Source organism: Taudactylus pleione, unplaced genomic scaffold (assembly GCF_031769625.1).
Source record: "Taudactylus pleione unplaced genomic scaffold, aTauple2 ptg000066l, whole genome shotgun sequence".
Classification (NCBI taxonomy): domain Eukaryota; kingdom Metazoa; phylum Chordata; class Amphibia; order Anura; family Myobatrachidae; genus Taudactylus; species Taudactylus pleione.
In genome coordinates this window covers 35,800,934-35,827,976 of record NW_028284468.1, presented here as the reverse complement: position 1 = coordinate 35,827,976, position 27,043 = coordinate 35,800,934, and the positions used below count along the sequence as shown (strand labels likewise).

The window sequence follows — 27,043 nt, the reverse complement described above, 5'->3', positions numbered from 1 at the left end:
GAGAAGGCGGTATGTTTTGGATCATGAGCAGTTCCTTTCCTTCTCCATACTCTTCTCTTCCCATCACTCTGGTACAAGTTGATCTTTGTCTCATCTGTCCATAGGTTGTTGTTCCAGAACTGTAATGGCTTTTTTAGATGTTGTTAAGCAAACTCTAATCTGGTCTTCCTGTTTTTGTGGCTCACCAATGGTTTACATCTTGTGGTGAACCCTCTATATTCACTCTTTTGAAGTCTTCTCTTGATTGTTGACTTTGACACATATACACCTACCTCCTGGAGAGTGTTCTTGATTTGGCCATCTGTTGTGAAGGGGTTTTTCTTCACCAGGGAAATAATTCTTCTGTCATCCACCACAGTTGTTTTCCATGGTCTTCCGGGTCTTTTGGTGTTGCTGAGCTCTTCGGTGCGTTCTTTCTTTTTAAGAATGTTCCAAACAGTTGATTTGGCCACACCTAATGTTTTTGCGATCTCTCTGATGGGTTTGTTTTGATTTTTCAGCCTAATGATGGCTTGCTTCACTGATAGTGACAGCTCTTTGGATCTCATATTGAGAGTCGACAGCAACTGATTCCAAATGCAAATGTCACACCTAGAATCAACTCCTGACCTTATACCTGCTTAATTGATAATGAAATAACTAGGCAATAGCCAACACCTGTCCATGAAATAGCTTTTGAGTTGATAGTCCCATTACTATTGGCCCCTTAAAAAGTGGGAGGCACATATAGAAACCGTTGTAATTCCTACACCGTTCACCTGATTTGGATGTAATTACCCTCAAATTAAATCTGAAAGTCTGCAGTTAAAGCACATCTTGTTTGTTTCATTTCAAAGCCATTGTGGTGGTGAATAGAGGCCAAAATATGAAAATTCTGTCAATGTCCCAATATTTATGGACCTGACTGTAAATGTAATTCGGTGTAGCATAAAAAATTTGTCTCTAATATCCCATCAATGTGTATGGCTTCAGAGAAAATAATGTAGAACTCTACTTTACATTAGTATTGACCATTTTATTTCATAGCACTTAATTATCATAGAATACTTAAGGTGCCTACACACTTGGCAATGTGCTCACGATCCGACATAGTGTCCAATTTCCCCTTGAACTCTCCCCAGCAGCTCCCCGGCAGTCGTGGGCACAATTTGGTGTTAAAAACTGTCCAATGTGACAAACGATCTATCGTGCCTCCTAACTATTCCAGTGCATCGTGACTGAGATTGTCAGATCTGCCCTACAGCACGGCAGATCTGAAGGTGCGATGTGCGACCTGCGGGGACGCGCATCGTGATCGTGACTGTACTCTCACGATTTGGGCATATTTTACACGATTTGTCACAATTCGTTGGAATATGGCAAATCGTGTAAAAAATTGCCAAGTGTGTAGGCACCTTTACCTGCATTATAATCAAATAGTTTCTCATCAGCTCATTTTCAGACCAACAATATATGTTCTACCTGGGGATTTTGAGGAAATCCTCAACCTCTGTGGCTCTTAGGCATGTAAGTGAATATACTCGGACCTTGCGTCCTTCTGGGCACTTCACAAAATGCATGAGCACACATTTCACATCTAAGACCATAGAGTTTGTATTCGAGTTGTGCAGGCTTGGTTTTCAGAAAACCGAGCTCACCCGAACTTCATGAATCCGAGCGGAGGTAAAATGTCATCATCTTGGCGTCAAATTGTTGCTGGTTTTGGATCTTATATAAGTCCCTCCTCCTGTGATTCGGTCACCATTTCACACTGGCTCCAGTTTGTGCTAACATGTCCAGTGGCTGCTGCTGTGCTTTGTCCATCATCTCCACCTCCAGTGGCTGCTGCTGTGCTGTGTCCATCCTCTCCACCTCCAGTGGCTGCTGCTGTGCTGTGTCCATCCTCTCCCTGTGTCCAGTGGCTGCTGCTGTGTCTATCCACTCCCTGTTTCCAGTGGCTGTTGTGCTGTATCCATCCTCTGCACCTCCAGTGGCGGCTGCTGCTGCTGTGCTCTTTCCACTCCAGTCCCCTTAGTGTTAATGTTGGTTGAGCTAGATTTACAATACATGCAGTTGTCAAATCATAGTTCATTAATTTTCCTTTTTTTTTTATAGTGTAGGAATTAGTAGTCTGTCACACAGTGGGGTTGCACTGTGACTCCACAGGCGATATAAGCAGTGTGACTTTGCAGTTGGTATTTGCAGAAAAAGTAAAATAATAAAAAAAAAAATATAATATTACATTTTATGTAAAGGACGCCACAAGTGGTCCGCAGCGCCATACATACAGTAAAGGGTACACAGTACATTGAGAGAGAGAGATATTGATTTTTTTTTTTATTAATTATTGCGGTCTCGGTCCCCCCCTGTGCATTTGTTCACGTCCATATAAGCACTGTGACTGGATGCAGTGTGAGCTAAGCTGCAAATAAAAAAAAGTAGAAAAAAATATATATTGTTTTCTTGTACTACATCTGTGTATTCGTCAATATGAATAACAATCATTCGAGAGCAGAAGCAGCAACCAAATACTAGTACTGCAGCTGCTGCCACCAGTCATCATGATTAATCCGATACTAGTCCTCTACTAAAGCGTCAGGACATCTGAAATAAAAAAAATCGATTATTTTACAGTTTTAAATGAAAAAAAAATGAAACGCCTCTAATAAAAAGTTTATTGTAAAAAAAGTAACATTTCCAACATGCCATTCACCACACGCAATGGTAAGGAAAGGCTGAGGCCTTGGCCTTTATTTATGAGTGGTGGTTTTGCAACTGCTGTCAGTGAGGCATCTTTTGTCTCTCATGATGCCAATGCAAGCCCTTCTCACTCAGGACCTGATTCAGAGCCGCTCGCTATGATGCGTTCGCTCGTTGATGGCCGGTTTTCACTTTCTGCGCATGCGAACGCATCACAGTACGCAAACCAGTGCTAGAGATCGAGAAGTGTTCGCTCGTTGCGCATAGACTGCCCAGCAGAGTGAGTGACAGGAGAAGCCGTTTGTGGGTGGTGACAGGGGCTTTCCTATATAAACGGGGGAGTGGAGGTGAGAAAGCAGGCGTGCCTGAGCATCTCAATGCCGTTTCAGAGACGTGCATAATTAAGAGGCAGCATCATTGTTCATGTTACATGGTTGTATTTCACACTGAAGTGATCGCAGTGCTTGAGGTAGGTGTAGTCAACCTCAAGCGCTGCGTTCGCTTTCGATGGTAACCGATGTACCGATGGTTGCATACACTTCCTGTAGAGGACGTGTGCAAGTGGGCATCTACATACGAAGCGATCACACGCCAAGAAATAGTGGGTGTGCTTATGCCTTGCCGTGCGATCGCCTGCCGTGCTGTCACTTAGCCGAATTTGCATACGCTGGGTGTGAGCGGCTCTGAATGAGCTTCTCAGAGTGTAGAAGAGGTGTAAAAAAAATAAAATAAATACATTTTAAAAAAATGGATCAGTGCTGAAATAAACATTGAGCCAGTAGAACAAACTGTGTTCAGAAACGTCACAAATCCCTGAGGAGAGTCTGTGTGTCTGTGAGTACTGTGTGTGAACCTGACCTTTCTGTACTCATAGAGAAGCCTCCTTCCTCCATTTCTGCACCTTCTGCCATTGTGGCGATGAGCAGCACAAGTCAAGAAGTTGCTGACCTAGACATTTAGGATGCATGGTAGACGTGCAACAGGATGAGGGGATATTTGTGTAGCTAACGCAGGCGCTAATGAGTATGTTAATGATAAGAATGTTCTTTGTGTAAATTAGGCACTAGTGGAAGCAGTTCTTGTCTGTGACAAGGCCATTGTCATGCCTGGGCATAAGAGGCAAAAATCCACCCCTTATATGTGGAATTACTTTTACCCAAATCTGTAGAAGAATTGTCTTGCCATCCAGTGTTTGTAAAGCAACAGTATGCAGAGGTAGGGATTTAAAACATCTAGGAACCTCCTCCCTGTTACTTCATTTGCAGCTTATGCCTGAAAAGTTTTTGGCAAAATCAAAAACTTATGCTAAAAAAGTACCAACAAGCAGTCCAGCATCATCTAGCTCCCTTTTCTGCTAGATCCAAGCGCCTGCAATCTCCACCACCAACACCTTCATCAATATCCTCAATCATGATCGGAAGTAGTGCTGCATCCAATTTGATAAGGCTAAGTGAGTCCTCCCTTATCCAGGAATCCTATGAAGAATCCTTGAGTGCTAGGTCTGCTGCTGCTGGCGGATCTTCATCCCAGAAGGGGACCAAGAAGGCTACTACAAATATTAGTAGTTTAAAAAAAAAAAAAAAAAAACAAGACTATTAAACTTGTCTCCCCTATTAAAGGATTGTTTAGAAGCTGTCACCCAGTTGCACAGCAGATCACTGGCACCGTATCAGCTATGCCATTAATGCAGTGTGTTTTAGACAGTTAATTGAGGTCCTATGTCCCTGTTACCAAATCACATCTAAATAGAATATCACTAGAAAAGCAATTCCCCGCCTGTACATGGACGTTAAAAAAACAAAAATCTTAATTAGTGGTCTCCAAAATGTCATTGTACCCATTGTCCACTTAACCACAGATATGTAGACAAGCGAAACAGGGCAAACTAAAGATTACATGACTGTAACAGCGCACTGGCTGAGTGTATTGCCTTCAGCAGCAGCATGTAACAACTGCCAGCTCATTCAGAGGCAGGATACTTCTGCATCACCGGCTTTAATAAGAGGCTTACTGGTGTCAATCTCCTCCTTCTTCTTCTTTTAAAAAAAAAAAAAAAAACCCTTAGGGAAGTCATTACAGAATGGCTTACCCCGCTTGGCCTCTCCCTTGGATTTGTGATTTCCGACAATGCCACAAATATTGTGAGAGAATTACAGGTGGGTGATTTCGAACATGTCCCATGTTTTGCTCACACAATTTGGTGGTGCAGACTTTTTTTTGAAAAATAGTAAGAGTATCTGCTCTGTGAATTTAAGGAATAGCAGCCCAAATGTTGGGTTAGGTAACTGAAATGGAAGTTGAGTGCTTGGAAAATGTAAAATGCATATTAAACAAACATATAAAAGTAATTAATGTTTATTGTCTTAATAGACTGAGTGGAGGTGTAGCGGTAAATTCCCAATATTGTCCGCAGATATAACAGTCCATTGGTGTGGTTAGTTCCCTATCTGTCCCTACTATACCTTCAAATTGCTGATGTGTAGCGGTCTTCCCCGCTGGGCGAGGCTTCCCTCTCCCGGGTTCTGACTCCACACGCGGCGCTGGGATGTGACGTCAGCTGCCAGCCACAGTACAGACTTAGCAGTGGGGTTCCCACTCGATGTTGCTCCTCTGGCTCTTGGTTCACCGACGCGTTTCGGACCTCCACTGGGTCCTTTTTCAAGGATAGAGATAGTCTTTTCTATGGATCTATTTATACTAATTTTTATTGACAAACTAATTTAAAATCCGAGATCCGGAACCGGAATTTCATCTGGAAATTGGCACATGCTCCAGAGTAGAACATTAAAAAAATATATTTAAAGAGATTTGTCTATAGTTTGATGTTTGTTATGCATAGTAAAATAAAGTGTGTGGGATGTATAAAAGTGAGAGAGAATTTTTTTTTTTTTTTTTTTCAAAAAAATCTTAAATACAGAGCACTTTTTCCACATTTTGTTATGTTGCAGCCTTATTCCAAAATGGAATAAATTCATTTTTGGCCTCAAAATTCTACACACAATACCCCATAATGACAATGTGTAAAGTTTTTTGCAAATTTAAAAAAAAAAAAAACTAAAATCACATGTACATAAGTATTCACAACCTTTGCTCAATACTATGTTGATGCACCTTTGGCAGCAATTACAGCCTCAAGTCTTTTTAAATGAATATGATGCCACAAGCTTGGCACACCTATCTTTTTGGCCAGTTTTGCCCATTCCTCCTTTTGCAGCACCTCTCAAGCTCCGTCAGGTTGGATGGCAAGCGTCGGTGCACAACCATTTTCAGCTCTCTCCAGAGATGTTCATTCAGATTCAAGTCTGGACTCTGGCTGGGCCACTCAAGGACATTCACAGAGTTGTCCTGAAGCCACTCCTTTGATATCTTGGCTGTGTGCTTGGGGTCGTTGTCCTGCTGAAAGATGAACCGTTGCCCTAGACTGAGGTCAAGAGCGCTCTGGAGCAGGTTTTCATCCAGGATGTCTCTGTACATTGCTTCATTCATCTTTCCCTCTATCCTGACTAGTCTCCCAGTTCCTGCCGCTGAAAACCATCTCCACAGCATGATGCTGCCACCACCTTGCACACTGTATGGATGGTATTGGCCTGGTGATGAGCGGTGCCTGGTTCCCTCCAAACATAAGGCCTGGCATTCTTGCCAAAGAGTTCAATCTTTTGTTTCTCATGGTCTGAGAGTCCTTCAGGTGCATTTTGGCAAACTCCAGATGGGCTGCCATGTGCTTTTTACTAAGGAGTGGCTTCCGTCTAGCCACTCTACCATACATGCCTGCTTGGTGGATTGCTGGAGAGATGATTGTCCTTCTGGGAGGTTCTCCTCTCTCCACAGAGGAATGCTGTAGCTCTGACAGAGTGATCATCGGTTTCTTGGCCACCTCCCTGACTAGGGCCCTTCTCCCCTGATTGCTCAGTTTAGACGGCCGGCCAACTCTAGGAAGAGTCCTGGTGGTTCCGAACTTCTTCCATTTACGGATGATGGAGGCCACTGTGCTCATTGGGCCCTTCAAAGCAGCAGATATTTTTCTGTACCCTTCCCCAGATTTGTGCCTCGAGACAATCCTGTCTCGGAGGTCTACATACAATTCCTTGGACTTCAAGCTTGGTGTGTGCTCTGACATGCAGTGTCAAGTGTGGGACCTTATATAGACAGGTGTATGCCTTTCAAATTCATGTCCTCAGGTGGACTTCAATTAAGCTGTAGGAACATCTCAAGGATGATCAGTGGAAACAGGATGCATCTGCGCTCAATTTTGAGCTTCATAGCAAAGGCCATTCTTAGTGGTGTTTTTTTTTATTTTAATTAAATTAGCAAAAATCTCAAACAACATTTTACACGTTGTCATTATGGGGTATTGTGTGTAGAATTTTGAGGACAAAAATCAATTTATTCCATTTTAGAATAAGGCTGCAACATAATGTGGAAAAAGTGAAGCGTTGTGAATACTGTCCGGATGCACTGTAATTATAAAAAGGCTTTCAATTCAGTGTCGATATTAAGCCCATGTGGCTCCAAAGTTGTTTTTTTTTTTTTAAAGCGAATAAATCCACTTGGTTTTGTTTTTCTTCAGTGAAGTTACTATATCCTCTCCAACTAGATTTCACTTTTTGGATACCTACAAATTTGAGACCTTTTTAGTGTTTTTATTATGATATTTGTGGAAATGTTCCGAAACGCTGTGGGTAATGAGTCCTTTTTTTATGTTGTTAATGTGTTCATATATTTTTACTTTGATCTTCATATTAGTTTGTCCCACATATTGGGTTCCGCACAGGCATTCTAATAAATAGCACCTTCTGTTTCACATGAAATGGGATCCTTAATGTTGTATATCTTTCCTGTTCTGTTTGAAGCAAATTCTTGAATTATCTTGGTACCTGCTGCTTGGTTTATGCAACCCACGCATTTTGTGCAAAAATGGAAGCCATTCTTTTTTGTACTTTCAGTTATTTCTGTAGGTAGGAAGCTTCCGGTTAATTGCTATTTAAAATTTTGGGCATTTTGATAAATTATCCGTGGTTTTTCTGGTAGTACTTTTTTTTGCTTCTTCGTCTAATAATACATTCAAATGTTTATTCAATATGCTCTCAATAGTTTTGTGGTTCCCAATGAATTGCGTAATAAATGAGATTGGTCCATGGTTGTCTGGATTCTTTGCTTTTATATTTAATTAGGTCTTTCCTATAGAGTTTGGAGATTTGGTCCATTTCCTGTTATAATGGGCAGCAATTAGATCCTTTTTGGATACGTTTTTTTTTTTTTTCTTTATCATATCATTTCTGTACTCTGTTGAAAAATTTTATTTTCAGTGGAGTTCCTTCTCAGACGGCGGAACTGTCACCCTGGAATGTTCCTAATCCAACTTCTGTGGTGGTTGCTTTGAGCTGGTAGAATATTGCTTCCATTTACATCTTTAACATGATTTCTTGTCTGTAATGGTTTGTTGTGCACGAAGATTTCAAGGTCTACAAAAATGACCATATCTTTACTATGGGTAGATGTAAACTCCAAATTGAGGGTGTTTTACGTTGATTAATGTGCGGAATTGTGGCAGTTCTTCTCCGCCACACGATAATCTTTTCTAAGAATGGATTGTTGTGTCATGCATGGTGGTCCTCCCACCAAGCTACGATGAGAGTGGCGTAGCTTGGTGCGAATATAGTCACCATGGCGGTTCCTTTAACTTGGAGGAAGAAGGTGTCCAACGTACTAGAAGTAGTTTTTTCTGAGAATAAAATCTATGATGTCCATAATATATATGATGTCCATCCTTTTGATAGGTCTATGTACAATTTATTGTAGCTCTGCCAGTTAGAAAGATTATACCAGTGTTCTCCCCAGGCTGTTTTCTGTGGGCGCATTGCCCGGCAGAAACAGCCTGCCGCCCGGCACTCTTCCCCGCCGACCACTGCTGTCCCCCGCTGTGGAACGCTGGCCTCTGAAGTGACCGGAGGCTAAAGAAGCCTCCAATCGCTTCAGAGGCCAGCGTTCCCAGTGATGTACTGCGCGGGTGACGTCATGACTTCACCCGCGACGTGAGGAGCCTGCCCAGCGTGCCTGCTGGATCCAGTTAGATCCAGTCAGCGCGAGGCAGCGGAGCGGCCAGCAAGTAAAGGTAAGTGCTGGGCTTGGGCTGGGGCCAGGACCAGTCTGGGGGCACTGCATAAGGGACACTATTAATCCTGGGGGCACTGCATAAGGGGCCAGCCTGGGGTCACTGCATAAGGGACACTATTAAACCTGGGGGCACTGCAAAAGGGACACTATTTAAGCCTGGGGGCACTACATAAGGGACCAGTCTGGGGCACTACTTCAGCCATGGGGCAATGCATAAGGGCAACGTTAAACTACAGGGGGCAATGCATGGGGAAAACTACAGGGGGCACTGTATAATGGGCACTTTTGACTGAGAGCCAGTGGGGGAGCAGCCTGAGACCTATCGGGCTGGATTGGTAAGGGAGATGCCCCTTTTCCCGGCGTGCACATAATTGTGAAGGCCCCCACCCGGCTACTTTTGGATGCCACCCGGCTGGAAAAAATTTCTGGGGAGAACACTGTTATACATTGTAATGCACTGTCTGTTTCTCAACATGCGTTATTTCAGCCCATATAATATGTAGTGTGCTATTAACATTTGTTTTTGTAGCTCTAACAGCCAATCTGCTCTTAACTGCCATGTCACAGGCTGTGTTTGAAAATTGACAGTTGGGAGCTGATTCACTGGCACCTTATCTCCTTTCACTTTGTCTCCTAACACTGCTTAGTAAATGGACCCCTTAGTTACTTCATAACGGATTGCATGTATTTGCATTGTATTGTCGATTCTCAGGGTATCGTTGATGTTGTCTTGGTGATTGGCACATAGTGACGACTCACTAGTGGGTACTGTTTCCTCATGTGGTGATGAGGTTCTGTATATAAGTTATGTGTTTTCATTTGTTGTTAATCCTGATGAAAGTGCCATTAAATACAGGCACCGAAACAGCGATTGATACCACTATGTTGTTAATGTGTATTCATTGAAATCCAGAAGTGCTGCACCACCTGTGGACTTGTATGATGTTACTTGTGCGGGCACCCAGTAATGTATGATTTGTATAGGGGAGCCAGGCATACGCAAAGCTTGTGTGTGTATGTACTGTTATATATACACACACTCTGTCAGGTGCATAAATATTGGTCTTTTGGTGTTGCTGAGCTCTCCGGTGCGTTCTTTCTTTTTAAGAATGTTCCAAACAGTTGATTTGGCCACACCTAATGTTTTTCTATCTCTCCTGATGGGTTTGTTTTGATTTTTCAGCCTAATGATGGCTTGCTTCACTGATAGTGACAGCTCTTTGGATCTCATATTGAGAGTCGACAGCAACTGATTCCAAATGCAAATGTCACACCTAGAATCAACTCCTGACCTTATACCTGCTTAATTGATAATGAAATAATGAGGGAATAGCCCACACCTGTCCATGAAATAGCTTTTGAGTTGATAGTCCCATTACTTTTGGCCCCTTAAAAAGTGGGAGGCACATATAGAAACCATTGTAATTCCTACACCGTTCACCTGATTTGGATGTAATTACCCTCAAATTAAATCTGAAAATCTGCAGTTAAAGCACATCTTGTTTGTTTCATTTCAAAGCCATTGTGGTGGTGAATAGAGGCCAAAATATGAAAATTCTGTCAATGTCCCAATATTTATGCACCTGACTGTGTGTGTGTATATATGTGTGTGTGTGTGTGTGTGTGTGTGTATGTATATATATATATATATATATAAGTGTATAATGATGATAAATATCAGAAGATTAGAAAGTGTCGGATGTCAAACATTTGAATAATAAAAAAAAATCTAATATAAATTTATATATATATATATATATATATATATATAAATATATAATATTGATCAGTGGAGCTCATTCAGACCAGCTCGCTCCCAGCTTATGCAAATCCATCGTACACCCAGCAAGGCAGGCGATCGCAAGGCATTAGCATGCTCGCTATGTGTTGGCGTGCGATCACTTAGTGGCTGTGGGCGTCTGCATCCACAGTGTGCATTGTGTAGGGTGCTCTACTGTGTGTCGTAACCTGAATAAGGGACACTACTGTGTGTTGTAACGTGAATTAGGGACACTACTGTGTGTTGTAAAATGAATCTGGTGCAGTGTAATGTGAACAAGATTGTGCTACTGTGTGGCGTAATTTGAATTGAAGGTACTGTTGTGTGGCCATTCCCCTTTCTTGTGAGACCATGCCCTCTTTTTATATAAAATGGGAGTGAGGGCTCAAATTTATAGTTTACAGGGGTTTGGAGCGAAAACACTAGCGCCGGCCCTGACACTAACAATGTAGTTTTATTTGCATAATTAAAACTCACAAAAGCAATACGAAGCACATTTTGAGTGAAAAAGACACCACTCAGCCAAGTTGCATGGGACCTTGCGCTGAGATGGACTATTTGAAGTAACAGTAATACAGAGCACATCTGGATGGACGGATATATATTATATATTAAAATTTTGTACTGCACCAAGCAAAGCAGATTGGTTACTGTGCGGTTGCACCTATGGTTTGCCCAATCTCTTCTCTCCCCCCTCCGCATACTGTAAACTCCTTAAACGTCCCGTTATCTTTTCCTCCAGATCTGTCATTGTCTCAACAACTGCAGTCTAATCTTTCACAACCCTCCCCAATAACTTTCTGGCAATGTACGGAAACCTTGCAGTCTTGCTAGTGGCATTTGGAAACTGACTGCTATTTATGTAAGCCATCTGTCAGTTTCAATAGTTGAATGCAAATGAATGCTTATGTGGTTTAACAGTACAAGTGTCACCAATGTGTGCAGCAGTGTAGTGACGGGGTCAGTGTTCAGTGATCATTACCGGACTCTTCTTTTCGCAAAAGGTTTTGCAATTTCCCTCCATGTAGATTGTTAGTTCTACAATATATATTCTGCATATTTGCACAGCGATCTGATTTGTAAACATTCACATATAAATGTTATGATAGTACCACATTATTTACCTTTTTTGTGTGTATTCCATATTTAATAATCTCTTTTTAAAGGGTATCCAGATGAAAGATCGACAATGAATAGGTTGTCTGGTTGAATTGGTCAACTTGTTGTTTTTTAATAATTTTTTTTTTTTTTTTAAATTGTTACCGTTGGGCTCTTGAGGGAGGGTTAGGGTTAGGCACCAGGGGGAGGGTTGGGCTGCCGAAGGGGAAGGTTAGAGTTAGGCTGCCGAAGGGGAGGGTTAGGCACCAGGGGGAGGGTTGGAGTTAGGCACCAGGGGGAGGGCTAGGGTTAAATTTAAAACAAAGTGTCAACCTTTTGTCCCTTTCAACCTAATTGCTGTCGATCCACACCCCCCCCTCCTTTTTTTTTTTTTTATTGCGATTACAATTTTGAGTGGCTATACGATCTATTTTATCCGAAATTGTGCAAATTCAAATAAAAACATTGAAAAAAACCAAATTTTCTTGTGAAATTCTGCATCTGATATGTCACATGGCTACCTTCCCAATGAGTTCAAGATGGCTGCCATACTGGTGACATACCATAGAAAGTTTTCTCCCATATCATAGGTGTAGACACTGGATTCCTATTTCCTTACTCATTTCCACACTTATGGACCACCCTGTCATGTCTTGTTTATAGTAATATTTTCTTTAGTAAATCTTAAACTACTTGGCCTTGTTTGCCCCTTAATGTGTCCTGTTTTTTTTTTTTTTTTTCTTGTAGTTTTGGGCCCATTGAATATAAAGGACCATTGACAGCAGGATATATTGAGAAGTTTATTCGACGAGTAATGAGTCCCCTTTCATATATTGCTTCTGAGGAAAGGCTAAAGGATTTCCTATCCAACTACCAGGTACAACCGATTTGTATTGTAATTCTCGGCTTATGGCGGCCATGTACAGTGGTTTACCAAGAAGTCTTTCTCCATTTGGAGTGTCTTGCTTGCGAATTGTTCCTGTGAAGCGTAGCTTGGAAATTACCCTAACTCCCTTATGTAATGTGGCTGTGTATTGTACTTCAATTCTGAATGTGACAAACCATTGTCGGTGAATGTTCTGCCATCCTAAAGCCAAATCCTGCTGTAAGTCAATACCGTATGGTATTGACTTAAAAGGATGTCCTGTTAACTGCTTCAGAGTATATGAGCCCTGGCTTTGAAACTACACATGTTAGGTGTCCGTCTAATTATTATTACTCACCATGTGCGTATCAGTTGCTTATCTGACACAAGCTTTAGTCACTGACAATAAGGAAATTGTGCAGTGTCAAACATTTATAGACTGCTAGAGAACATCATCTAGTATCCAAATTGTGAATAATCCTAGATTGTTTGCTTGCCATTATCAATTAATCGCATCTGGGTAGAAGCACCTATGAGATTTGATCTTAAAATGTAGATAGTTGATGATTTTCTGCATTCAGTGGGGTCAATCCTAATGGCTAGGAGCTATGGTACCTCTGGTCTCGTGGATTTCTGTTCAGGGCTGCATACAATTCAACAAGTCCAGAGTTGGATCGGGCCACGAGGGGGGTGAGTTCCGCTGGCGTTTTTACGCCGTTGCAAAGGCAACTCTTCCCCTCACCCCTAATTGAATTGAGCCCCACGTGTTTAGCCAAATTTACAATATCGTAAATGTGACATGGCAGTCTGGCAAAAGGTCCTCTGCTAAACTGGCACCTTGTTGATTTCTAAACAAATTGAAAACCGTGTGTAATTTTTAGTTTCTGTCCAGGAAATGCAGGCTCTTTCACTTCTGTTCAGTTCTCGATGGCCTTAAATCTTTATTTTATATAGGACAGCTGATGAGGGTGTTTTTTTTTTTTTTTTATCTTTTATTTTTTTTATTTCCCTTAATACTGGCCAATGACCGTTCACTTGTAGTAATGTGCACTAAGAGCCGCTTTATTGTACAACCACAAAAAATCCCAATATATACCCCCATTACCCTCCTATTGGTGACTTTCTGCTGCCTCAGGTGAAGTGTGGCCGCATTGCACCTCAATCATGGCCATAAATGTCAGTCGGTAGCTCTTAAATAGTGAGATGCCAGCAATATGTCCATTCGTATTATGTAATTAATTGTCAGAGCACTAGCTGTAGTGACTAGCAATAGCTATACAGCATGTCTCTATGTTCTGGCTCCTGGTGATTTCCATGCCCTCTTTACAAACTGTCCGTGTCATGAAATGCAGTTTTGGGTACATGCTAATGGCATCGAATTGATCACTTATGGTATTTGCCATGGGGCTCCGTACTAAAGGCAGCTCATGCACAACGAACAGTAAAAGAGAGGCCCTTTTAACCGCATGAATGGGAAACACTGACATCACTTTACTCCGGATATAGATCTTATTGGCTCTCTGTCTACTACTTTGCTTTCGCAATAATTCAATGAGGCAAACACAAGAGTGATAAAGAAAATCTTACTTCTGCACTCAGATCATGTGAAATAATTACCAAACCAGCAGCTAATAATACTTTTTTTTTTTTTTCCAATTTATCAACGTTCTAATTAGGAAGTGGAATTGTGTGATTTTAAAATATTAAGACATAGAATAGAGGAGCCAGCACAATGAAGATTTGCATGGCCTCTATACACTGCCAGATGTATGGAGGAGATCTTCATTTATTGGCGTTGAGTCAGGGGGGTTGGACAGGTTTGTTGACGATACTAAACGATCCAGAACCTATTTAGCCATTTACATGAACGATTATCGTTCATGCCCATAAATATCTAATTTTATCAGCTAATCTGATTATAATTCAATGTATGGCCAGCTGTACAGTGCTGTGTATAAAATTCAGCAAGGAACTCTTAAATAAAGCTAGGTAGGACTGAATGGCAACTGCACAGAAAGCATGTTGCTGTTTGTATGCTTCTCCTATTTGGCACCTTAATTGCTTCATCACCACAGTTATTTAAAAAAAAAGCATCCGACAACCTCAGTGTTTGCATGACACTTGGCTGACTCCAGCAAAGCTTTGCACAGTTAGTATTCTTACCAGCAGATGGTGCACGTTTTACTAAACATGACTAGACTGCAATATGGGTATTGCTGACATTACACAATCACAGCTGTTTGTGTGATTATGTATCACATGATGATTTATTTTTATTTTTTAATTATAATTCTTTATTTTGAGTGGTCAGTCTAAATTACCAATGTAAAAGAAGAACAATGGCATTGTGATATAAGGAAAAAAGGCACAGAGAAACTATAGGGAGAGTGCCATTGCTCAACCAAGGTAAAACATGGAACAAACAGATGTCAGGAACAAAAGTTAAAAGTATAGCTTGAATAGACAGTGATAGGTGATCATTTTATTTTTTCCTCAAATGGGGTTGAGGATGGGGGGGGGGGGGGGCATGAGATATGAGCACGTAAGCAGCTACGAACCAAGGAATTAGGGTAATTGTTATAGAAATTGGTTTCCTCTAATCTGTCCCAACCTCACCGCCCATGGGTCATCTAAGGGAGGTGGAGTGCAGATACGATGGGAGATAGGAGTCTACCCTCCACCAAGAGCCAGGGAGCCCAAACTTGGTAGGAAACACGGCCTCTGTCATGAAACATAGTAAAAAATATCCAGGGATCTTTTGCCACCGAAGCTTGAAAAAGGGATTTCAGGAGAGTATGAACAGCTTCCCAAAAGGGAGACATAATCTGATAAATCCACCATATATGTAGCATATATTAGCCCTGCAACCACAGCCCCACCAACAATCAGGCGAGGAGGATGGGAACATATTGCTGACTGTGGATGGGGTGTAATACTAATAGTAACAGATTTTATATGAGGTTTCTTTGATTTTGGTGGAAATGGAACTTTGTTATCTCCAGTCTCATCCAGTCTCATGTCTTCCCATGCTTCTTCATCTTAAGGGTCGATTTTTTTTTTTATTTTTTTTTTTATATTTTATTTATTTTTATCATTATTTATTTTTCATGGTATATGTTGCGAATAATAATAAAAAATAAGGATAATAAGATATAGTTGGAGGATTTATTACATTGTGTTTTATACACACATTTTTTAATTAAAAAAAAAAGGTATCTATTCCCTGTGAGAGAGTAACCTTTATAAAATAAGTGTTCTGTCTAACTCTATACTAATGGCTTGCTGCAGGAGAACCCTGGACGAAGCCTAGCTCCGGCTGAAACTTCACTTTGACGCTGTGTAACACTCTAAGCACAGAGTGTTTTTATAGTACGTGCTCTCCCCAGGGCAAACAAGGCAGAGGGAACCAGTTTTTGTTTTTTTACAGCATAAAAATAATAAACTTGGTGTCAGGTCTCTCTAACTTTGAATTTGAAACTTATAGGGCTCAATCCAAATAGGAGTGAGTTTGTCTTATGAAACTCTCATACATCACAAAATGTGCACACACGGGAAGTGCCATGTCCAATTAGAAATTCCAATTTGCTGTACTCGCAGCGAAGATGCATGGCTACAAGAGAGAATTGAGTCTATGCAAAATGCATGTCCTTTGTAGGTATATTTACTAGTATGGCATTTTTCCTATTAGAGTTCTGTCTTCCTCTAATATAAAACACACCTTTCTACTTCAGGGTCCATAGGGTATCCACAGGATACCTTGGGGTATAGGTGTGACGTCAGTCGCAGGGCACCAAAGAGTTAAGCTTTCAGCCTCCCAGGATGCACTAGGTCCCCCTCCTATACCCCGCCCCCGGGCCAAGGCACCTCAGTTTAGTTTGGTGCCCGGCCGGCGTCGGGTGCACCTGTCGGAGTGGGGGCTAGAAGAGCCCCTGAAGCTTTCTTCAGTGCAGCTGTGGCTGCACATCTGGATGTACAGCATGGACAGTCAGTCCTGACGTCCATGCTGTCTTCCCTACACCCCCGCCGGTACCAGAACGCCGGTACCGATCCGGGGATGCTGGTGAGCATCTGGGGTCACAGCTAGCGGTGACCCCAGATGTTCCGGACCATGGCCGGATCCAAGGGGGACAAAGGTAAGCAGCGGGGTCCCGCGGTGGGTCCCCGCTGGTCACATGGTCCTAAGTCCCCAGGCAGGGGGCTCCCTGGGGACTGGCTGCAGCGTGGAGCCAGGTACTGAACCTGCGCTTTCCACTACCCCCTGGGACAGCGGACCGCAGCAGAGCGGCAGCGCTGCGGCGTCCCAGGGGTTAAATGAATGCCAGGGGAGCGCGCCTTCCCTGTCTCACAGCCGGCGCCTCCCCCGCTGTACACAGCCCTCTCTGCACTGTGCTGACTGGTCCTGTGTCAGCGCTCCTCCCCCAGGCCAGCTTCTCTCTGCTCCTCGGCGGCCATCTTCTCTGCAACGCATGGTGAACGCTGCTGGAAGCCTGGAAGGAAGCATCGTGGTCTGGGTACCCCTGCATACCTCTCCTCCGCTGTGGCTCAGGTCTGTGTATGCAGCGCTGTGTCCTACCAGGCCCTGTGTCTGTGTAGTTGAGTGATCAGCGCTGTTAGTGCAGGAATTGTTATTTCTCTGCATTGTATGTGACTGTGCTAGCGCTGCTGCCTGTAACTTTATCTTCTCAAAACTGTCAGCTTTATTACTGTCCCTGTTCTTTCTGCTAAAGCCCTTGCGGTGCGGTGCTGCAGGGTGGTCTCTCGCCTATTTAATACTTAATTGGTGAGAGAGGTCACATACGTGGTGCCATCATGTCTGAAAGTGATTTTCCCCTCCGGCTACAGTGTACCACGTGCAAAGTACCGTTAGCGGAGGGGGAGGGTAGCGCGGAGGGCCTTTGCCGGCAGTGTATGTCCATGGCGCGGCCTATTACGGTTACAGCACCGGTACAGGAGCCGCCCTGGGCTTGTTTCGCTCAGGCGTTAACAGCTTTAGTGGGCCAGTTAGCTCCGCAGCCCGCGTTTACTCCGATGGGTTTGTCCCAGCAGTCTGTGGTGTCGTCACCCATGCAGGGGTTCCCACGACAATTGGTGGTACCCCACAGTCTCCCTATTTCCCCGCTCCCGGGTTCTCAGGAGCCAGCGTGGGTTAACTCCCTGACGAGTTCTGTACAGCACTTGTCGGATGTGTTGCAAGGGGAGTCTGTGATGCGGCCTCATAAAAGGCCGGTGGCGTCTCTGTCCGCTCCTTATGAGGATGACGAAGGGACGTCTGATGATGGGGAGATTCTGGATCCTTACGATCAGGAACCTCTCCATACTAAGGACGCTGATGCTAAGTCCAAAGTATATATTCCTGGACTTATTCGGGCGGTCCGCACAGCCTTGGTGATTGAGGACGAAGTTCCCCCAGCGGCTAAATCTAAGTATGCCTTTTTCAAAGATGTGAAGGGCGATGCCACAGTCTTTCCTCTTTCGGGTCAGTTGGTGGACCATTTAGAGGAGGCGTGGAAACAGCCTGGCAAAAGATACCAGCCGCAGAGACGCCTGGCGGTGGCTTATCCGTTCGCGGATAATTATTTTGCTAAGTGGGAATCCCCTCCACAGGTGGATTCTCACGTGACCCGTCTTGTCCGTGGTGCCACATTGCCGATGCCATCCATGTCCTCCCTTAAGGATGCTACGGACCGCAAGGTAGAAATCTGCCTGAAGTCCGCTTATTCCCTTGCAGGGGGGGCAGCACGGCCGGCTATGGCCATTTGCTGGGTTGCCAGAGCGATGGAGCGCTGGGCGGATTCATTAGAGGCTTCTTTTGAATCCGACTGTCCGGCCGGACAGGCGGAGTTGATTGGCAATCTCCGTGATTCGGCCACCTACATCAACGAGGCGGCTCTAGACATTAGTACTCTGGTGTCTAGAATTTCTTCAGCAGCGGTAGCTGCTCGTCGCACCTTGTGGCTGCGATCCTGGAAGGCGGACGCAGATTCCAAGAAAGGTCTGGAAGCGTTGCCGTTTACCGGAGAAGTTCTCTTCGGTCCGGATCTGGATAAGATTGTGGCCACGCTGGCGGCAGCCAAATCTGCTTGTCTCCCGTCGGCCGCTGCTCCTTCTGGTTCTGGACCATCGTCCTTTCGGTCATCTAGGGCCCAGGGCAGGCCCAAACCACAGTCGTTTCCTCGACAGGCTGGCCCTAAGAAATCGGTCAAGCCCCGGAAACAGGCATGGAGTACCAGACGTCCGGCCCCCAAGCCAGATGACAAGCCTGCGGCCTGACGGTCCGGGCCTCCCTTTGGGGGATCCCAGGGTGGGAGGCCGCCTGCTGCAGTTCTCCCGGTGTTGGTCGTTCACTACGACAGACACTTGGGTTCTGGAGGTGGTCTCCCACGGGTACGCCCTCTCCTTCCGGCACAGACCCCCGGCTCGATTCTTCACCACGGGTCTACCATCAGACCGGAACAAGGCTACGGAGCTGCGGAAGGTATTGCACACTATGCTCCAGGCTGGAGTTATAGTGCCTGTTCCATTCTCCCAGAGGGGCCAGGGTTTCTATTCAAATCTATTTTTGGTACAGAAACCCAATGGGTCATATCGTCCGATTCTCAACCTCAAAGCACTCAACAAGTCTTTGCGGGTCCCGAAGTTTCGGATGGAGACCCTACGGTCCATCATTCTGGCGCTGGAACCTGGGGACTACATGGTGTCATTGGACATACAGGACGCTTACCTGCATGTCCCTATTCTTTTGCGCCATCAAGAGTTCCTTCGGTTTGCAATCCGCAGCGACCACTTCCAGTTTCGGGCGTTACCTTTTGGCCTGGCGACAGCACCACGTGTTTTCACCAAGGTGATGGCGGTCATGGCGGCTTCTCTGCGGCTGCAAGGAGTCCGCATGTTGCAGTACTTGGACGTCCTGTTATTGGTGGCAGGATCTCCAGAGCTCCTGTTACACCACTTGGACCTGACCATTGCACTGCTGCAACGGCACGGCTGGCTAATCAACTGGCAGAAGTCCACTCTAATCCCGTCTCGGAGGATTCTGCATCTTGGAGCCTTATTGGATCGGGACAGCAAAGGATCTTCGTGATGGAGGACAAAATCTCTGCTTTACAGTCAAGGGTGCGCAGTTGTCTGCACAGCCGCCGGGTGTCCTTACACTCGGCGATGAGGTTACTGGGCTCCATGGTGTCGGTGTTCGACATGGTGGAATACGCCCAGTTTCACTCCAGACCTCTGCAGCACCTGATCCTGTCCAAGTGGAACGGGCTGCCTCAGTCTCTGAAGTTCCAGACGATTGTGCTCACCCCGGAGGTTCGCCTGTCCCTTGCGTGGTGGTTAAAGACGACCCACCTCAACAAGGGACGTCCGTTCTGGGTTCCAAATTGGGTCCTGTTGACAACGGACGCCAGTCTTCGGGGCTGGGGAGCAGTTTCGGGTCCACACTTGTTCCAGGGCAGGTGGACGCCGACAGAAGCGGAGCTTCCAATAAATATCTTGGCACTCCGTGCGGTCTTCAATGCTCTCCTGCAGGCACAGCGGTTTCTCCAGGGTCACCCAGTGCAGGTCCAGTCGGACAACGCTACCACCGTGGCCTACATAAACAGGCAAGGAGGAACTCGCAGTCGGGCGGCTCTCGTAGAGGTCTCTCGGATCCTGGTTTGGGCGGAGCGCAATCTTCCGGCCATATCAGCGGTCTTCATCCCGGGAGTGCTAAATTGGGAGGCGGACTTTCTAAGTCGCCAGGACGTTTTTCAACTACTGGTGGACAGGTGGGGTCTTCCAGAAATCGACCTCATGGCGTCCCGGCACAACAACAAGTTGCCGGTGTATGGGTCTCGCACAAGAGACGAAGGGGCGTCTCTGGTGGATGCTCTGTCCGTCCGGTGGACGTTCCGGTTCGCATACCTGTTCCCTCCGGTCTCCCTTCTTCCACGGGTAATCCGGAAATTCAAACAGGAAGGAGAGACGCTCCTGTTGATAGCTCCCGCGTGGCCCAGACGGCACTGGTTCTCAGACCTTCAGGGTCTGTCCGTGGACAGTCCTCTGCGGTTGCCGCTATGACCGGACCTTCTGTCTCAGGGTCCTTGCCTTCACCCGGACCTGACTCTGCTGTCTTTGACGGCGTGGCTGTTGAGACGGCCATGCTGAGGTCCCGGGGGTTTTCCAGCTCTGTGGTGTGTACCATGTTACGAGCTCGGAAACCGTCTTCCGCGAGGATATACCATCGCGTGTGGCATACGTTCTTCCAGTGGTGTCGACCGAGAGGTTATGCACCGCGGGAGTTTCGTCTGTCTCGGATTCTCGCCTTCCTGCAAGCGGAACTAGATCATGGGCTTCGCCTTGCTTCTTTGAAGGTACAGGTTTCGGCCCTATCTGTCTGGTTTCACCGTAGGATTGCTACTATCCCGGATGTGCACACCTTTATGCAGGGTGTTCTGCGCATTCAGCCGCCCCTTGTCCCACCTGTGGCGCCTTGGGATTTGGCTGTGGTCCTGAGGGCTCTCCAAGGACCGCCGTTTGAACCACTGGGCTCAGTGGATCTTAAATGGCTAACAGCTAAGACTGTTTTCCTTCTGGCCATTGCTTCGGCCAGACGTGTTTCTGAGTTAGGGGCTCTTTCTTGTAGACCCCCTTTCTTGGTTTTTCATGGGAACAGGGCAGTGCTCCGCACTCTGCCCGAGTTTCTTCCCAAAGTTGTTTCCCAGTTTCATGTTAACGAGGAAATAGTTGTTCCGGCCTTTAACTCACCGGGTCTTTCCGTGGGTGAGGCCTCTTTGGATGTTGTGCGGGCCTTAAGGACTTATGTTGACCGCACTTCTTCGTTTAGGAAGTCGGACGCTTTGTTTGTCCTCTATGGCTTCCGTAAAAAGGGTTGGCCTGCTTCAAAGCAAACTTTGGCAGCCTGGATCCGTATGGCTATTTCTGAAGCTTATCTTCATGAAGGCCTACCGGTCCCTCCTTCTCTGAAGGCTCATTCCACTAGGTCTGTGGGTCCTTCGTGGGCAGCTCGACGTGGTGCCTCGGCAGTTCAGATCTGCAAGGCTGCTACATGGTCCTCTGTCCATACCTTCGTGAGGTATTACAGGTTTGACACCTTCGCCTCTCAGGATGCTTCCTTCGGGCGGCGGATTCTCCTTTCTGCACAGGAGCGTCCCCACCCTTAAAGGATACTGCTTTGGGACATCCCCAAGGTATCCTGTGGATACCCTATGGACCCTGAAGTAGAAAATATGAGATATGGTAAGAACTTACCCTTGTTATCTCTATTTCTACGAAGTCCATAGGGTTCCACAGGACTCCCGCCCTGTCGCACCTGTGCTGCAGATGGGCTTTGCTCTGGTCACCGGTTTTCCGTCTCCCTCTGGTGAGAATGTGATTCTTGTATGTGTCCAGATCTTTGTTCTCTCTCTTCCTTCTCCTCCTCCGGCCTATGGCTTGGTAACTAACTGAGGTGCCTTGGCCCGGGGGCGGGGTATAGGAGGGGGACCTAGTGCATCCTGGGAGGCTGAAAGCTTAACTCTTTGGTGCCCTGCGACTGACGTCACACCTATACCCCAAGGTATCCTGTGGAACCCTATGGACTTCGTAGAAATAGAGATAACAAGGGTAAGTTCTTACCATATCTCATATTTTTATCACTTTAAATATCCTATAGTAAGCAAAGTAATAAAATGGATTGTAACGAAAAAGTCTGAATGAAAAATGGTCAGATAACTGTAATAATGAGTTTCTCATTTCCCTTGAAATGATGAAAGTGATAATGATTGATGGGCTATTCACTATTTGCAATATTTTATTAAAAATGTACTGTCCTCACAATGATCTTCCATATTTACTAGGAATAAATATTCTATCAGTCTCACTCACATTTATATGTATATCATTAGCTATTAGTGTGTTTAGAGATATTAATAGACTTAAGGCGCATGTCCACTACACTCTAATGAACGACTGTATGACAACATAATCGTTCATTATAGTGTGCATTGTGTCCACACTGTACGATATGTCGTTCAGTGCAGGCACCCTCCATCATCCCCGAACATGCTGTCGATATGGTCAGGTTGGGCATTATGTTCAGGCGAAGACAGATGCCGACAACGGCCAGCGGGAGCGCGCATCGCTGATCGTTACCGGCATAATCACTGCACAGTTAATGAATGATAACGATGTCGTTATCGTTCAATCATCCACTTATATTGTGTAGTGGATATGTGCCTTTTATCCTTCTGTTTAGTAATTCCAATTTGTGTGACAGGATAACATTGTGACCGAGTTCTTGCCTATGTGTGTGTTTACTCCAGGTGAATTTCTTCAGCTGCCATCTTCACCCAAACTATAACCTATTCAATACAGAGATCCAGCTCTGACACTTCATTCAGCTGCAGTTGCAGGGTTTTCCATTCCTCTGCACAGCATCTATGTTTGTGTTACTTACACTCACATGGTCTTTATGCAGGAAGGTTTTTACCTGTATATTAAGGTCCGTTTATTTGTTAAGTACTTGTCATATTATATTATGGTCTCTGGACTGTAAATTATATAGCCAGTGATGCAGTGCATAGAAAGCAAGTTTCAGTGGCATGAGCAGAGTGCAGGGTAGGTGGGCCCTGGAGGCTGTCCGGGCCTCATAGCAACTGCACCCTTTGCACCCACTGTAGCAACTCCCCTGCCTGAGACACTCACAGGCAATACGGTTGTGAAAGCCATATACATTATACATACAGATGTCCTCATACACTATTGCTGCAGTCATGCCAAACAGCCCTACTTGGCACCAAGTCTCTTGTGACAACTTGTGTCGAGCATCTTTTTCCCCGATCGTCTTAGTCGCAATCAAATGTGACAAACACATTTTATGAGACTACACTGATTATTTTGGTATACAACAGATATACAAGTGTCTCATATCAAATTGATCAGTGCAGTCTTGGGAAGCAGTTTATTGTATTTGATTGCAACTTGGACTAATTTCCGGGCGAGAAAGATGCTTGGCACAAACAGTCAATGATACCTGGCAGCCAGGGATGTGCAGAGCCTCCCCTGTCACACTTCTGAGATTTGATAATATGATTAGAATAATACAGAGAAGATATTTATAACTTCTAAACATCTTCTTTGTTTATAGTAATCATTTTTTTAGCTAACACTCACCAGCTTTGTGGAGCTCCCTGGGACTGCAGGAAGACGAGAGATGAGACAGCAACAGCTCAGCCTCACTTCTGTATAGTCAGACACTGCTTGCAGAGCTGGTGGTGGGTCACACCACGGGCAGCAAGCTGCACAGAAAGAGAGCTAATAGTCATGCCTCAGCGTATGGGTGTGTGCCTTGAGCACTGATTGACACCTTGGGTGTGTCATGTAACCAGGAAGTGACTGCAGTATTTAGAGATCAGAGCTCAGCCAGCAGCAGCAAGAGACACAGTGATGCAGGTAGGAGAATCAGTGGACACTGAAGCTTAGTGTAGTGAGGGGAGAGTTACAGTGAGTAGGGGGTGAGACAGGCTCCCAGTACTCAGATCCATCTTCATGTGTGCTTCCCCAGCTAATGACCTTACCGCACGTCACTGCTGGCGGCTCACTCAAGCCAGGCATCTTGTGCCACAAGGCGTATTGATGCTGGGAGTATGAGGACACATCTGTAGTATACATAGTAAACCCTAAACAAGTAACAAACATTATAAATGCTAAGCTATTTTTGTTTGTTTTATGTATTCACATATCAAATATATATATAATATATATATTTTTTTAATATCCTTTTATTCTTCCAGCCTGGGGTCCTTGGCTTTTTCGAGTTCAATGCTTCACCTCAACCTCCAGGCTATTTGACCTTCTTCAGCTCTGCACTGCACTCATTACAAAAAGGTAGGCACCCAGACTGCATACTGCTTATAAGGTTTTGTACTGCTAGTTGCTTTCTGCAATCAGATTTAATGTATAATAACTGTAATGTGCCCTCCTGTCTGTTCGTAACCTGTTTCCTAAGTGTCTGTCTGTTTAATCACTCGCACATAAATCCAGCTATCTGTGACAGGTCCTGGTTCCTGTGCATCAGCCAGGAATAGTTAAAAGCGTTATTGGCTGTTGGATTTGCTAGACACCACTTTTTTGTATGAAATGCTGTGTAGGTGCAAGAGCCGTGCCCTTTCTGTGTAATTAAATCAAAGGAAAAAACTGTGGTTAAAAAGAATGTTTTTACTCTGCGCTGAATCTGGGTATTTTCACCCCTGAGTGGTGGTTTGTGTTGCAGCATGGTGTTTCTGGCTAAAGAGTGCATGATTGGATGGTAGGATCATGTGATTAGTATAAAAAGACAATCTGGGATGCACTCTTCAGAAATCTGTTCCCAGTTGCCCAGCCACATGCAATAAACAGGAGCCTGCCGCTTCTCTTTCCTGTCTGGCAAAAACAGGTCATTTGGTGCAACAAGATTGGTGGCTGTGTGGGTATCCCAGGATGGGCACTAAGTATCTGCCTACCTTTTTATATGGTAGCACTGACCCTGGCAAGAACATCATCACACACAGACTCCATAATCAAATTTCCATTACGCCCTTGGCCTATAAGCTTTAGTTGTTGAATGACATGTACTTTATCCCATGCCTCAACATGGGCGGTAGGTAAAATTATTGCACTTTTTGTATTTGTGTAAAACAGGATGGTAATTTCGGGGTATATTTATCAAGTGGCGATGACCCCCTTTTCTGGCATCTCAACGTCTCTGCCACCAGCGTATCAACTTTTTTTTTTAAAATAGACTCGAATGGAGGATGGAGTTGTACAGGTCTACAACGCTGCCATTGACGTTTTTTTTTTTAAACATTTTTATTGGCATCCAAAATACAATACAATAAGTATATTGATATATGATCTGGAAATTATTCAATGTAATAGCTAAGATACATTAAGATATATGTTAGAGACAGAGCTATTAGCATAGACAAAATATATCAATATGGAATTAAAGTAATAATCTTTGAAAGTCCTACGATAAAGCGTATTAGTGGCGCATGATGTAAATCATTGGAAAAAAAAAAAAAAGAATGTTTATAGCATAATCCTCTATCACCACACTCCATAATGACCAGAAAAATAGGGCTGAACATCAACATTTTTAATATTTTGTAACAAGAAGGTAAGAGTAAGCAGTGGAGAAGAAAGATAAATAAAGGGAAAAGAAAGGAAGAAAGAAGAGAGGGATTGGGTAGACTTTTTATGTTGCTACTTTATCCATAGATAAAAAGAAAGAATAGGGAGACATGGAAAGGGACTATTGTCTCGCTATTAAGTAATACTACGTAACAATGCCCAAGATGTATTATCAAAGATTTTCATATGTTCTGAAGTCTCTTTAGGTAGATATTCCAAATAACATTCCCACTTTTTCTAAAATCTAGCAACTCCCTTCTCAATATCAACAAGAGGTCTGCAGCTTTCAAAATATAATATTGTGAGCTGCTCTGCTTTCACCTCCGCTATTGACTGTGGATTTGAGGAGAGCCACCTGTGTTTTTCCTAGCTATTGTAACCAGTGTAGCTAAAAGCAGTATACATTTCTTAAGTAAAGCGGCTTGCGTCCAAAGTGTAAAAGCTAGTAAAAAAAAAATCTCAAAGGAGAAAGGCAAGGTGACCTTCGCCAAATCCATTATAAAATTGTGAAGTTTATACCAGAACCTTCTGGTTTTAGAGCACTGCCACACATTGTGAATAAAGGCAGAGGAGTAGTGTGGAAACATGGCACCCGGAGAAAGTGCATGTCATAGCATATATAGATAGTTTTATCTCCATTTGTTTGCTCTATATCCTAACAGATGGCTGTCATACTGTGCAGCGCCCATGAATTCTGGAGCTCTGGATGGCGCCCTCTGTCCATTTTGGAGCCCGGAGCTCATTCTCCACTGGAACCACCCTCGCTACTCTCCTGAATAAAGGTTGCAGAGGAACAATGACATTTGGGACACTTACGCCCTATTCATAAATTTGAAGTGGATTTCCTGTAATTTAGCTGAGCCGACAAATAATGGGTGGCATTTTTAGATGAGCGCTTCAGATGGCTCAAATTCAGGAATATCATTAGACCAGGTTTTCCATACTCCAGCCCACAGTCTATCTGTATTTGACGGCAACAGATCGGTATAGAGGAATCTCAATTTAAATTTTGTAGAAGCACAAAGTGTAAACATTGATCGAAATGTACATTCAGTCATAGGTAGGCAGTTGGTGTTAGGGGGTGACTTACTGAAATATGGTGTAAGTACAGGTTGAGTCTCCCATATCCAAATATTCCGAAATATTTAGCATGAGTGAGATAATGAAACCTTTTTGCTTTTTGATGGTTCAATGTGCACAAACTTTGTTTAAGGCACAAAAATCTTAAAAATATTGAATAAAATGGCCTGCAGGCTGTGTGTATAAGATGTATATTAAACCTAAATGCATTCTGTGTTTAGATTTGGGTCCCATTTCCAAGATATCTCATTATGGTATGCAAATATTCCAAAATACAGAAT

The 27,043-nt window shown here is 44.3% G+C and overlaps 1 protein-coding gene across 2 annotated transcripts in view; it reads left to right on the top strand.

Annotated features, from left to right (window-relative positions):
• Positions 1–27,043, top strand: part of TXNDC11 (thioredoxin domain containing 11) — an 85,935-nt gene that overhangs the window by 13,181 nt on the left and 45,711 nt on the right. For both annotated transcript variants that reach the window (XR_015877640.1, XM_088466775.1), the window contains exons 4-5: positions 12,419–12,548; positions 24,305–24,398. Coding sequence is in view for 1 of the 2 variants with exons in the window: in XM_088466775.1 (XP_088322901.1) it covers positions 12,419–12,548; positions 24,305–24,398 (224 nt within the window). In the remaining variant the exon portion in view is untranslated. The remainder of the gene's footprint in view (positions 1–12,418; positions 12,549–24,304; positions 24,399–27,043) is intronic.